The 11,864-nt window shown below is 35.3% G+C and overlaps 1 protein-coding gene and 1 long non-coding RNA gene across 2 annotated transcripts; both read left to right on the top strand.

Annotated features, from left to right (window-relative positions):
* The first annotated feature begins 4,695 nt into the window (after positions 1-4,695).
* LOC143064201 (uncharacterized) lies at positions 4,696-6,532 on the top strand. Its single transcript, XR_012975202.1, has 3 exons — positions 4,696-4,807; positions 5,649-5,758; positions 6,238-6,532. It is a non-coding gene; the product is annotated as an uncharacterized LOC143064201 (long non-coding RNA).
* Positions 6,533-6,732: 200 nt separating this feature from the next.
* LOC143064200 (uncharacterized) lies at positions 6,733-9,787 on the top strand. The gene is made up of 2 exons (XM_076236854.1): positions 6,733-8,102; positions 9,761-9,787. Exon 1 carries the CDS (start codon positions 6,841-6,843, stop codon positions 8,086-8,088), a length of 1,248 nt encoding a protein of 415 aa, XP_076092969.1. The 5' UTR covers positions 6,733-6,840; the 3' UTR covers positions 8,089-8,102; positions 9,761-9,787.
* Positions 9,788-11,864: the final 2,077 nt, after the last annotated feature.

Raw genomic sequence — 11,864 nt, 5'->3', positions numbered from 1 at the left:
GACAATCCACACGATTTTAGATGGTAATATTAGTTCAAATGAACATAAACATGACGGACTTAGACCAGATTTACAAGATCTGTTAGACAGGACATCAGATGAATTGACTTCGAAAGACAAACAAAAAGTAGAATCTTTGTTGATAGAAAATCAGAACTTGTTTGCTTCTTCTGATGTTGACTTGGGAAGGACCAATCTCGTAAAACACGAAATCAATACGGGAAACGCAAGGCCATTTAAAGAACCACCTCGTCGTACACCTTATCATTTGAACAAGGTAGTAAATGACAACCTCGACAAAATGTTACAAAAAGGGATTATTGAACCATCCCACAGTCCCTGGGCGGCAGGGATAGTCTTAGTTAAGAAAAAGGACGACAGTTATCGTTTTTGCGTAGATTATAGACGCTTAAACAGTGTGACCCTTAATAAAGACGCGTATCCTTTACCGCGGATTGATGATTCGTTAGATCATTTAGCTGGAAATAAATGGTATAGTACTCTGGACTGTTGTTCAGGATATTGGCAGGTGGAGCTGGCCGAAAATGACAAACACAAAACCGCTTTTGCAACGCGAAGGGGTTTATTTCAATTTCGGGTCATGCCGTTTGGGTTGTGTTGCGCTGCACAGATATTTGAGCGATTGATGGAAACCATACTAGCTGGTTTGCAGTGGGAGACATGTCTGGTTTACATTGACGATATAATCGTTTTTGGAAAAACACTAGATGGTTTGCTTGATAATCTAAGAGACGTTTTTGCTAGGCTTAACTCGGCTGGATTAAAGCTGAAGGCAAAGAAGTGCACCTTGTGTACCACCAAGGTTCGTTTTTTAGGACATATTGTATCTGAGGAAGGCATTTCCACTGACCCCGATAAGATTAAAGCTGTAAAAGAGTGGCCCACCCCTACAAATATAACTGAAGTTCGTTCCTTTTTAGGTCTTTGTGGGTACTACAGAAAATTTATCAAAAACTTTGCCCACATTGCTAAACCGTTACACAAAATTACAGAGAAAGAAACTAAGTTTGTTTGGACTTCAGATTGCCAAGAGGCTTTTGATCAATTAAAAGGTAAAATAATAAACGCACCAGTTCTTGCATATCCAGATTTTAACAAAGAGTTCATTTTGTATACTGATGCAAGCAATTTGGCAGTCGGAGCTGTCTTATCTCAGACATCTGATGAAGGACTTGAACATGTTGTGGCTTATGCTAGTCGTACACTTTCAAAATCAGAACGAAAGTACTGTGTGACACGCAAGGAGTTGCTTGCTGTGGTTTGTTTTGTTAAACATTTTAAACCATACCTCTACGGTAGAAAATTCACGGTAAGAACTGATCACGGATCATTAAAGTGGTTACTTAACTTTAAGAACCCAGAAGGACAGATAGTTAGATGGATAGAGACATTAGGATCATTTGAGATGCAAATTCAACATCGACCAGGATTGCAGCATATGAATGCAGACGCACTTAGTCGCATTCCTTGTAAACAATGCGGTTATCGTTCCGGTTTAGAAAAAGAGACTAAAAACCAACATGACACTGTTAATGCTATCACCCGTTTTGATAGTAGTAATGACAGAGATGATGACAGTGAAGATTATGATCTGTCTTTAAAGGAAATTCAAAAAAATGATCATGACCTGAAAATAGTGACAAATTGGGTAGAAACAGACGAACGTCCGGATTACAAAGATATTTCTGATAAGGGATTTTTTTTTTTAGATCACTTTGGAATCAATGGAACAACTTAGAGTTAAGAGACGGACTTATCTATAGACGATTTGAAGACCCTGCAACCAAAATTGTAAAAATGCAGGCTATCATTCCTTTATCAGAACGCAAAAAGGTTTTACAATTTTCCCATGAAGATAAATGTTCTGCTCATTTGGGTATCCATAAAACTTTGGCAAAAATTAGACAATCCTATTATTGGCCTGGGTCACAAAATGACGTCAGGACTTATGTAAACGGATGTGACAAATGTGCAAAGCGAAAAAGTCCACAAAAGTCCAAAAGAGCTCCAATGGCTTTAGTTGAAGCTAATGGGCCAATGGAAAGGATAGCTACCGATATCCTTGGTGAGTTGCCAGAAACAGAGAGTGGTAACAAATATATCTTGGTAGTTTCTGACTACTACACAAAGTGGACGGAGTCTTTTGCCATGCCAAAAATGGAAGCTAAGACTGTGGCTAAGATTATAGTTGAAGAAGTCATTGTAAGATTTGGTGTTCCTCATTGGATTCATTCAGATCAAGGCAGGCAATTTGAAAGCTTGTTGTTTCAAGAGATGTGTTGTATTCTAAACATTAAGAAAACACGTACCACTCCATATCATCCAAAATCTGATGGTATGGTGGAAAGGTTTAATAAGACTCTTGCAACAATGTTAAGTGCATTTGTGGAACAAAATCAGAGAGACTGGGATGAATACATTCCTTTTGTCATGATGGCATATAGGGCATCCGAGCACGAGACGACTGGACAAACACCAAATAGTCTCATGTTAGGTAGGGAACTATCAACTCCTTTAGACATCATGTATGAAATGCCACCATCAGTTAAAGATATCCCTGCACATAAATGGGCTTGGGAGCTTAAAGAGAAGTTAGAACATTCCCACAGTTTTGTCAGAGGTAAAATTAAAGGGCAAATGCGAAGACAGAAACACTATCACGACCTCAAATTGTCATACCAAAATTTCAGAAAAGATGACGAGGTGTATGTTTATGTCCCAGTTAAGAAACCTGGGATGTCTTCAAAATTGACTAGTTTCTGGAAAGGTCCTTTCAAAATTCTCGACAAATATGGTGACCTTACATATAAAGTTGACTGTGGATACAGAGGGAAACCACAAGTTATACATTTTTGTTCCATTAGACACTGAAAATGATACAGCTGAAAACGACCCTATAGAGATTCCTTATTCACAAGACATTACTGTTCATGAGTCAACGTTGCCTGAGGAAGAAACGCAAGAAAAAAGTTATGAAGGGCGTCGTACAAGGCGAAAACCAGCATGGATGGCAGATTATATTGTTAAGTAGATTTTGTTTATTTAACTGAATTGAAACGTGTATATAGTCTTCATTGTTTTATATGTTGTAAATTTAATTTTAAACATGCGGGACGCATGTGTTTTTGAGGCGTGGGTTATGTGATGATTTTGTATCTAAGGTTAAATTGTTTACATTGGTTACAGTTCGGCAGAAGTCTTATTTTATGCATTGTATATATACTTTAATAAAACATAGTAAAGATTTGGATGTTTCGCGGGTGAACTTTGGGTCAGGTCAAAGAAAACTGTCAATACGAGTAATGAGACACTTTGGAAGAACACCCCTAGGCCTCCTATAATAATGGTACGGCTACCATTGGGGTATATAAGCAGAAGAGATTCCTAGCTCAGGGTCGATTGTCATACGTTTCAAGACGAAGACCTGAAGTACGGTACGTAGATATTCGAGATCGCTGTCTCTTATATATTATATGTTGTGTTAATATTACTAAATGTAATAAAGAACAGGTTGGTGCCTGTAATAAATACGGACTTTTTACAAGCTGAACCGTATTGTACCGTATAGGACAAGTGTGAGTCTGTGTGACCACCTTGTAAAGTACATAATTGTACCAGAGGAACAAAGACGAAGTGTGTAAACTTGTAGGGTACATTATTGTACCAGGTGGACAAGTTGTTCCTGACCTAGGACAAATTTGTACCAGTTGTATATATGTGAAGTAGAATAGTTAGATATAGTTTATAAGAGGCCGCAAAGAGCAGTTGTATATATTTTAGTTCATTGACGTTAATATTTGAATAAAGATTATTTGTTATATATGTTTTGTAAATAGAGCAATTTTGGATCCAGTATCAAACTGGTAACGGACTCATTCTGAAATAGAAACAGACACGCTTACCCGGTGTACACGTTACAAATGTAAAACATTTATCCAAAGTATAAAAAGTATAAAATAAACAATTTACAGGGCATTGGCTCGAGAAAATGTGTGTATTTTAGTGTAGACACCATCTTATTTAAAACTGTCGAGTTGACCCCAAAGAACTTCGATTGCCATATAACTGATATTAACATATATATAGATATAAATAGATAACAGACCTGTGCATTTGGATTTTTCTAATGTCTATTTAATTTCATATTTTAGATTAAAATATATCTTAATCACTATTGACTTTCCCCTTTTAGTCTTTGTTAAATTTGCACTTTTCAAATAATGTGCAGAATTCATCTTTGTTTCAAATAAAGAAATACTTGGCAGGAGTAAAGTTTTATTTTTTTTTCAACCTATTTTCGTATACAGCCGGATGTGACGTACCATGACTTGGTGGTATTACACCTGTATAAGAATGATGTTTTGTGGATCGAATCAGTTACCTTGTTTCACTTTCAATGTTGACATTCTATACCTTTAAATAACTCCACACGCATAATGTATCCGTAATTAATCTCTAGCTGAGGAGTTAAATTGAAGTTCACGTGAATGCGGATTCAATTAGGTTGAATTATTTACTTGCATGTGAATAATTCATCATCAAGGTTTCTAAGATTATTTTGAAAAATTGAACCATATCAGCCACCAGAAGCGAATTATTATTTTACTATTCCACTTTGAACAAAATAAAGATCGTATTTTACATTGTTATATATTTCGTAGCTAGTGGCCCTTTAACAATGTTTAACCTCATTGGTTGATATCTTTGGCGGAAGTACATGTGATACATCCTCATTCTTTCAATATCCAAGCTGTGGGAAGGTCGTGCTCCACGTGTTGTCGGCAAAGTAACTATATTCTTTAACTTTTACTTACATTTGCCTTGGTGGCTTTAAGACCTTGGTGGTCATTTATATATGCCTTGGTGGCAAAAGACCTAGGTGGTCATTTATATATGCCTTGGTGGCAATAGACCCAGGTGGTCATTTATATATGCCTTGGTGGCAATAGACCTAGGTGGTCATTTATATATGCCTTGGTGGCAATAGACCTAGGTGGTCATTTATATATGCCTTGGTGGCAATAGACCTAGGTGGTTATTTTGATGATTTTTCACATTTGTCTTGGTGGCAACATTGAATTAAAAATACTAGCATTGGGGGCGTCAAGACCTTGGTGGTCATTTATATTCGCCTTGGCGGCTTCTTGATAGAACTAGATGGTAATGTTTGACCTTGGTGGCAAAATGTTTTGGGATTTAGACCTTGGGTAGTTATTATCAACCCAGGTGGTCAGATATGTGTTGTGCCGTGCGGGGCAAAGTGCTATCGCTATATAAAATATATGTGGAAGTGGGGGCTCTGGCCATTTTGGAAACCTGTAGTTGAAAGGAGAATAATAAATTGTTTATACAGGGTAAATAGTTTCTTTTGTTACTTCTGAGTGTTGTGGACTCTTCATTGATTATTACATCGTGCATACTGATAGAAAATGCTCTTTAAAGACTTTGTAAGAAAAGAATAGACTTATTGAGAAAGTGGAATAATTTAGTGTGAGATGTCACTTGATATTAATGCTGTTTACCGGAGCTAGTGATGTGTATTGAATTATAAGGTGTCTTCGTCGAGGTCCGCGTTCAGCGGTCTGTTTGATTGTACATAGAATTGAATAGAATGTTTTTGTTTTCAGATGGTGTTACCTACAATGAATGAAGGAGAAGCGATATGACATTGCACGATGATTCATATCAATGAGTTCGAACAACCTAAAAGGAAAGGATTTTTTCTGATCAGAATATGGTGAGAATAAATTGTAATTTAAGTAATGTTTTGATTTCTGAAAATAGGAAAATAATGTATCTGTGATGGAAGCAGCTTTATGTTCAAATGAACCAATTTAAAAGTAAATCTAATAATTTGTCCGTAATTTCATGATGTTTACTATTGGATGTGTATATACTTTCATTGATGTGTTGAAATATGTCACAAAAATCTTTTTTGTCTTGGGAGATTAAACAATTGCAATATTTTTGTTTTGTTTTGTTTTATTTAATAAATATAATGTTGAATGATTTTTTATACTAGTACAAATGTATACTTAAATTTTATGTATGGTTAAAAATTTTAATTTAAATTTCTTTGTCTACAGTTCGAGGGACACTGATTCCCTAGTGGTTTTCCACGTGAATTGTAGGCAAAGGGATTTTTCCTTTTCAAAGTGTGACTAATGCTGTCTTAAGTACAAATAAACAATTTGTTATTGGTTAATATATTTTCAGCAGACATGTGAAGAATCAAGTGGAAATAGAATTGTCAATGTTCTTGATTAGGAAGTAAAGAGTGTGTTTGATTCAACAACAGTAAAGCAAGAGACAAGCCAGCATAGTTAACACTTGGAGGTGAAGTCCCTTTGCTTACAAGCTTTCCACATGCTGAAGATGTTATTAAAATAATGACAATGTTCATTTTGATATGAGTTCATTGCCTTAACTCAACTTTTAAAAGTCTGTATGTGGTCAAATTCATGAGAATTTATTGAATTATGAACTTTTTATAAAGAACTGTGTACACGTATCTTGAAATGTTTAGTAGTGTTTTAAAGTAATTTTATTTCGTTGTAACACTTCCGGGACCAAATGAGATTGTGCTGCGCATGTGTGAACTTCAGTGTGCTGATAGCTCTTGGGCAGTTCGGACGTAGTTTGAATTGTCCTAACTTCAGATTAAATATTAAACCAACGTAGTTGGTATTCATTTTATAAGTTAATAAAATTTGATATAAGATAAATAAAAGTTAGTAATCACCGGATGTAATTCGGTAAAAATTTACGACTTTCACCTGGTTTCGGCACTTTGCCGTAAACCGGTTATAAAGAAAACACATGGCGGAGAAAATGATCGAAAAGGGGTCCGCCTCAAAAAGAAAGTCTTCACTTGAAGACATCAGTAATACGGACGAAGATGAGCTTCTGTCCGAGAAGATAAATTCCGTTTCCAGCGCGGCTGGTAAAAGGAAACATGAGTCGACAAAGTCGAAAGCTTCCGCGAGTGGCGGAGCAAACACTTCAAGTGTAAAGGGTAAGAAACCAGCGAAGGTTAATAGTAATGAAACTCAAAACCCTGGCCCTTCTACCTCTGCAAAAGTAGACAATCATGATGCAATCATGTCAATGTTAGTCTCAATCCAAGAAGGTCAGAAAAGACAATCTGACGATATAAGGTCTTTAAAAGACCGGGTACAAGACATTGAAGAATATGACGAGGGTAATAATTATGATGATAATTATGATGAAGGTGAAGAAAACCCCCATGATGATGGGGAAAATGTAGACAATGAAAGTGAACCACCTGCTAAGAAGCAGAACAAAGATGATAATAGGTTTTCATCTATGTCTAAGAGATGTAAGGTTCAAGAACTTTGTGATGTCAAAATTGATGAGGTCTTGGCAAATAATGTCAATGAGTTGTTCAGGAATGGTATGAATGAGGAACAATACTCTGAGTTAACTAAAGATGAAAATAATGCAAGACCTGAAAATTGTGAAGGTTTATCTATTGTAAGAATAAACCAACTCATGTGGAATGTAATTTCACCAGGAGCACAATCTGCTGATAAAAAATTACAATTTCTTGAAAGAACTATTGTAAAAGCAGCAACAATTCTAACAAAAACTGTCAACAAAATGGCTATTGACGAAAACAACAATGCCAATGGTAACTCTGGTAGTGGAGAATACATTGACAAATGTAATGATGTATTGGCTTTGTTGGGCCATGCAAACCGCCAATTGAATATGACTAGAAGGGATTTTTTAAAGCCCGAAATGATGGCAGAATATGTGCCTCTCTGCTCACACTCTGTTCCTTACACAAACAACCTTTTTGGAGATGATGTCTCTAAAGTTGCAAAGGACATTGAAGATTGTTCCAAAGTTGGAAACAAGTTGAAGTTTGGTAGTGGCAGAGGTAGAGGCGGAGGCTTCTTCAGAGGTGGTAGAGGAGGCCACAGAGGTACTTTTAGCAGAGGTGGCTACCGTGGAGGAAGAGGTGGCTTCCGAGGAGGAAGAGGTCGAGGTTCCGGCCCTATTCCAAAAAACTCCCAGAGAGGAGGAAATCCACAGAAGTATTAGATACATCAAATGAAGTAAGTCATTGTTTTAAAGCTGGTGTATTGAAAAAGTTTTCCGATGAATGGGAAAAAATTACCTCTGACAAATTTATTTTAGATATAGTAAGCCATTGTCATATAGAGTTCATAGATAATGTTGAACCTAAGCAAGACATTTTTAATGTAAAATCTGTCTTTAACTCAAAAGAAAGTGATATTGTTTCAAATGAAATTCAAAAGTTACTGGCAATTGATGTTATCAAAGAAGTTCAGTCAATGAAAGACCAGTTTTTATCGCTTATATTTTTAAGGCCAAAAAAGAATGGGGAATATAGAATGATTTTGAATCTTAAGAAGTTGAATGAATACATTGAGTATCATCATTTTAAAATGGACACTTTTGAAAGTGCCATTAAACTTGTAACTAGCAAATCATTTATGGCTTCTATTGATTTGAGACATGCTTATTATAGTGTTCCAATTGCAGAGGAACATCAAAAGTTTTTACGGTTTTATTGGAACGGAAAACTTTTTCAATACACATGCTTACCTAATGGGATTTCCTCCGCACCTAGAATATTTACTAAATTATTAAAACCTGTTTACTCTAGTCTTAGAGTTTTAGGTCATGTGAATGTTGGTTACATAGACGATAGTCTTTTATTAGGAGAGACTATAGAAGAATGTAATAAAAATGTAAATGACACAATTGAATTAATGTCAAAATTAGGATTTGTCATACATGAAGACAAATCTGTTTTTCAACCATCAAAACAAATTATATTCTTGGGTAATATTATTGATTCAGAAAATATGATTATAACCCTTACGGCAGACAAAAAACAAAACCTAGTAAAAGAATGTAAATGGTTACTGCAGAGAAACTTAGCTAAGATTAGAGATGTAGCAATAGTCATTGGACTTATAGTCTCCTCTTTTTCTGCCGTTGAATTCGGTAAATTGTTTTATCGTAACCTTGAAAAGGAAAAAATTATAGCTTTAAAAAACTCAAAAGGAGATTTTGAACAAAGCATGCTTATTTCTAATCAGATGAAAGGAGATTTAGAATGGTGGGTTGCTAATGTGTCTACTGAATTAAGACATATAAGCCATGGTAGTCCACAAATTGTGATTCAAACAGATGCCTCATTATTAGGATGGGGTGGCATATTAAGTGATAATGAAATTGGAGGTAGATGGACAGATGAAGAATCAAAAAATCACATAAATTATTTAGAAATATTAGCTATATATTATACATTAAAATCCTTTCTGCATCTGATCATAAATAAGCATGTGAAGGTTCTTACAGACAATACTACGGCAGTGGCCTACATATCAAATATGGGCGGCACAAAGTCCATAGATTGCAATACAATTTCAAGACAGATTTGGTTGTTTTGTAAAGATAATGACATCTGGTTGACATGCACTCATATAGCAGGCAAAGAAAATCTAGCAGACAAAAAATCTAGAGAATTTGATGACAAATTAGAATGGAAATTGAAAAGGTCTGTTTTTGACCAATTATGTACTTTGTGGCAAAGGCCAGACATTGATTTGTTTGCATCTAGATTAAACTTCCAATTAGAAAATTACTGCTCTTGGAAGCCAGATCCATTATCTGCATTTATTGATGCATTTAGTATAAATTGGTCATATTTTCAGTTTGTCTATTTGTTTCCTCCTTTCAGTTTATTGAGCCGGTGCATTTTCAAAATCGGAGAGAACGGTGCAAGAGGAGTAGTAATAGCTCCATTTTGGCAGACACAAACTTGGTTTCCGAGACTAATGCAGTTGTTAACAGACAATCCAATCGTTCTTCCAAAGAACAAGAAGATTTTGAATCTTCCTCACGATCCACAATCTGTTCATCCTTTACACAAGAAAATGAAACTAATTGCATGTCTAGTGTCAGGAGTAGCTTCAGAGAACGAGGATTTTCTAAAGAAACAACCCACATACTCATGTCGTCTTGGAAATCAAGTACAAAGAAACAGTACCAAGTGTATATCAGGAAATGGTTCAAATATTGTAACAAAAAACAAATTAATTGCTTTCAAATTTCTGTAGGAACAGTGCTTGAATTTTTTACAACTTTATTTAAGGAAGGTAATTTAGGCTATAGTAGTTTAAATCTAGCTCGAGGAGCTCTTTCGTCTTTAGGACTTACTATTGACAGTATTCCAGTTGGACGTCATGCAATGGTGATAAGATACATGAAAGGAATTTTTAATCTTCGTCCACCCAGACCTAGATATGAATCTACATGGGACGTTAGTAAAGTACTACAATTTTTGCGTAGCCTATCACCAGTGAAATATTTAAAATTGAAAGATTTAACATTAAAACTTACAATGTTAATAGCTTTGACAAATGCAGCTCGAGCTCAATCAATTCATTTCATGAATGTTAATCATGTACATAAAGTGAAGGGAGAATTTATTTTTGTTTTGAATGAACTTGTTAAACAAAGCCGACCTGGTTATAAGGAGCCAACTGTAAATATAAAGGCTTACCCTCCAGATAGGAGACTTTGTGTATATACTGTGTATAAAGAATATGTATTTCGTACCAAATTGTTTAGAGGGAAACATGAACCGTTACTTTTAAGTTATGTGAAACCACATCAGCCGGTTTCAAGAGATACAATTTCTAGATGGATAAAAGTAGTAATGGCAAAAGCTAATATTGACACAACAATTTTCAAAGCTCACAGTGTTAGATCTGCATCAGTTTCTAAAGCAAAGATGAATGCAGTGCCTATTTCTCGTATCTTACAAAAAGCAGGATGGTCAGATGCAAAAACATTTGCAAAATTTTATAATAAAAAGATTGAAAAAGATGAAAATTCTTTCAGCTTTAATGTGTTGAAGAATTAATCATAAGGTAAGACATTATATATTTCTTATCTTGGTATTCAGTTTTATCATTATGGCTTTAAAGTCTCATTTGGTCCCGGAAGTGTTACAACGAAATAAAATTTAACAATTAAACGAGTCTTGCCTTGGTAAAAGGCGAAGTTTAATTGTAATTTTATGAGTTGTGTAAACACTGAAGGGATTAAATGCCACACCCTCCCTCCCTAGTTAAGGGAGACCTATATGTAGTTATTGTGGGTCATATGTATATATGTATTTCGTTGTTTGTCATATTGATAAAACTTTACTTTGAAGACTGAAGTTCACACATGCGCAGCACAATCTCATTTAATCCCTTCAGTGTTTACACAACTCATAAAATTACAATTAAACTTCGCCTTTTACCAAGGCAAGACTCGTTTAATTGTTAAATTATGGAATAGTATTTAATAAAAAGTGTTGAAGATATTTTTGTTTTGAGTATTGGGAATACTATTCCTTAAGGGAAAGCCTTACTAGTGGTGTAATTTGAGATTGGCCTGCAAACATACTGTATGGACTATAGAGTTTTCTATGCCCATAACTTAACATGAACTGGATGCAAGATTATATCAATCACTGAGGATATGTGTATAACCTCATTGGTTGATATCTTTGGCGGAAGTACATGTGATACATCCTCATTCTTTCAATATCCAAGTGGTGGTTGGTTTAAGGGCTAGTATGTTTGGTCAGGCAATATGTATTGCCTGTTTGGGTTGATGAGGTTCTTGATAAGTTCCCACCTCTCCCACCCATTAGTACCAAAATGTGGATATGTTTTTGTATTTAATGTATGCATTTTGGGTTGATGAGCTTGAGACAACATTAGAAAAACATAAGCATTACCATTGGATCATGTTGACAAAACAAACCTTCGCTTTATCGATTTTCAAGG

Source organism: Mytilus galloprovincialis, chromosome 2 (genome assembly GCF_965363235.1).
Source record: "Mytilus galloprovincialis chromosome 2, xbMytGall1.hap1.1, whole genome shotgun sequence".
Classification (NCBI taxonomy): domain Eukaryota; kingdom Metazoa; phylum Mollusca; class Bivalvia; order Mytilida; family Mytilidae; genus Mytilus; species Mytilus galloprovincialis.
Note: the sequence above shows the minus strand (reverse complement) of the source record. Positions and strands in the feature narration are given on the sequence as shown.

What these genes read in the sequence shown, in the direction of transcription:
- LOC143064200 (XM_076236854.1), top strand. Translation starts at nt 6,841, where the DNA reads ATGGCGGAGAAAATGATCGAAAAGGGGTCCGCCTCAAAAAGAAAGTCT.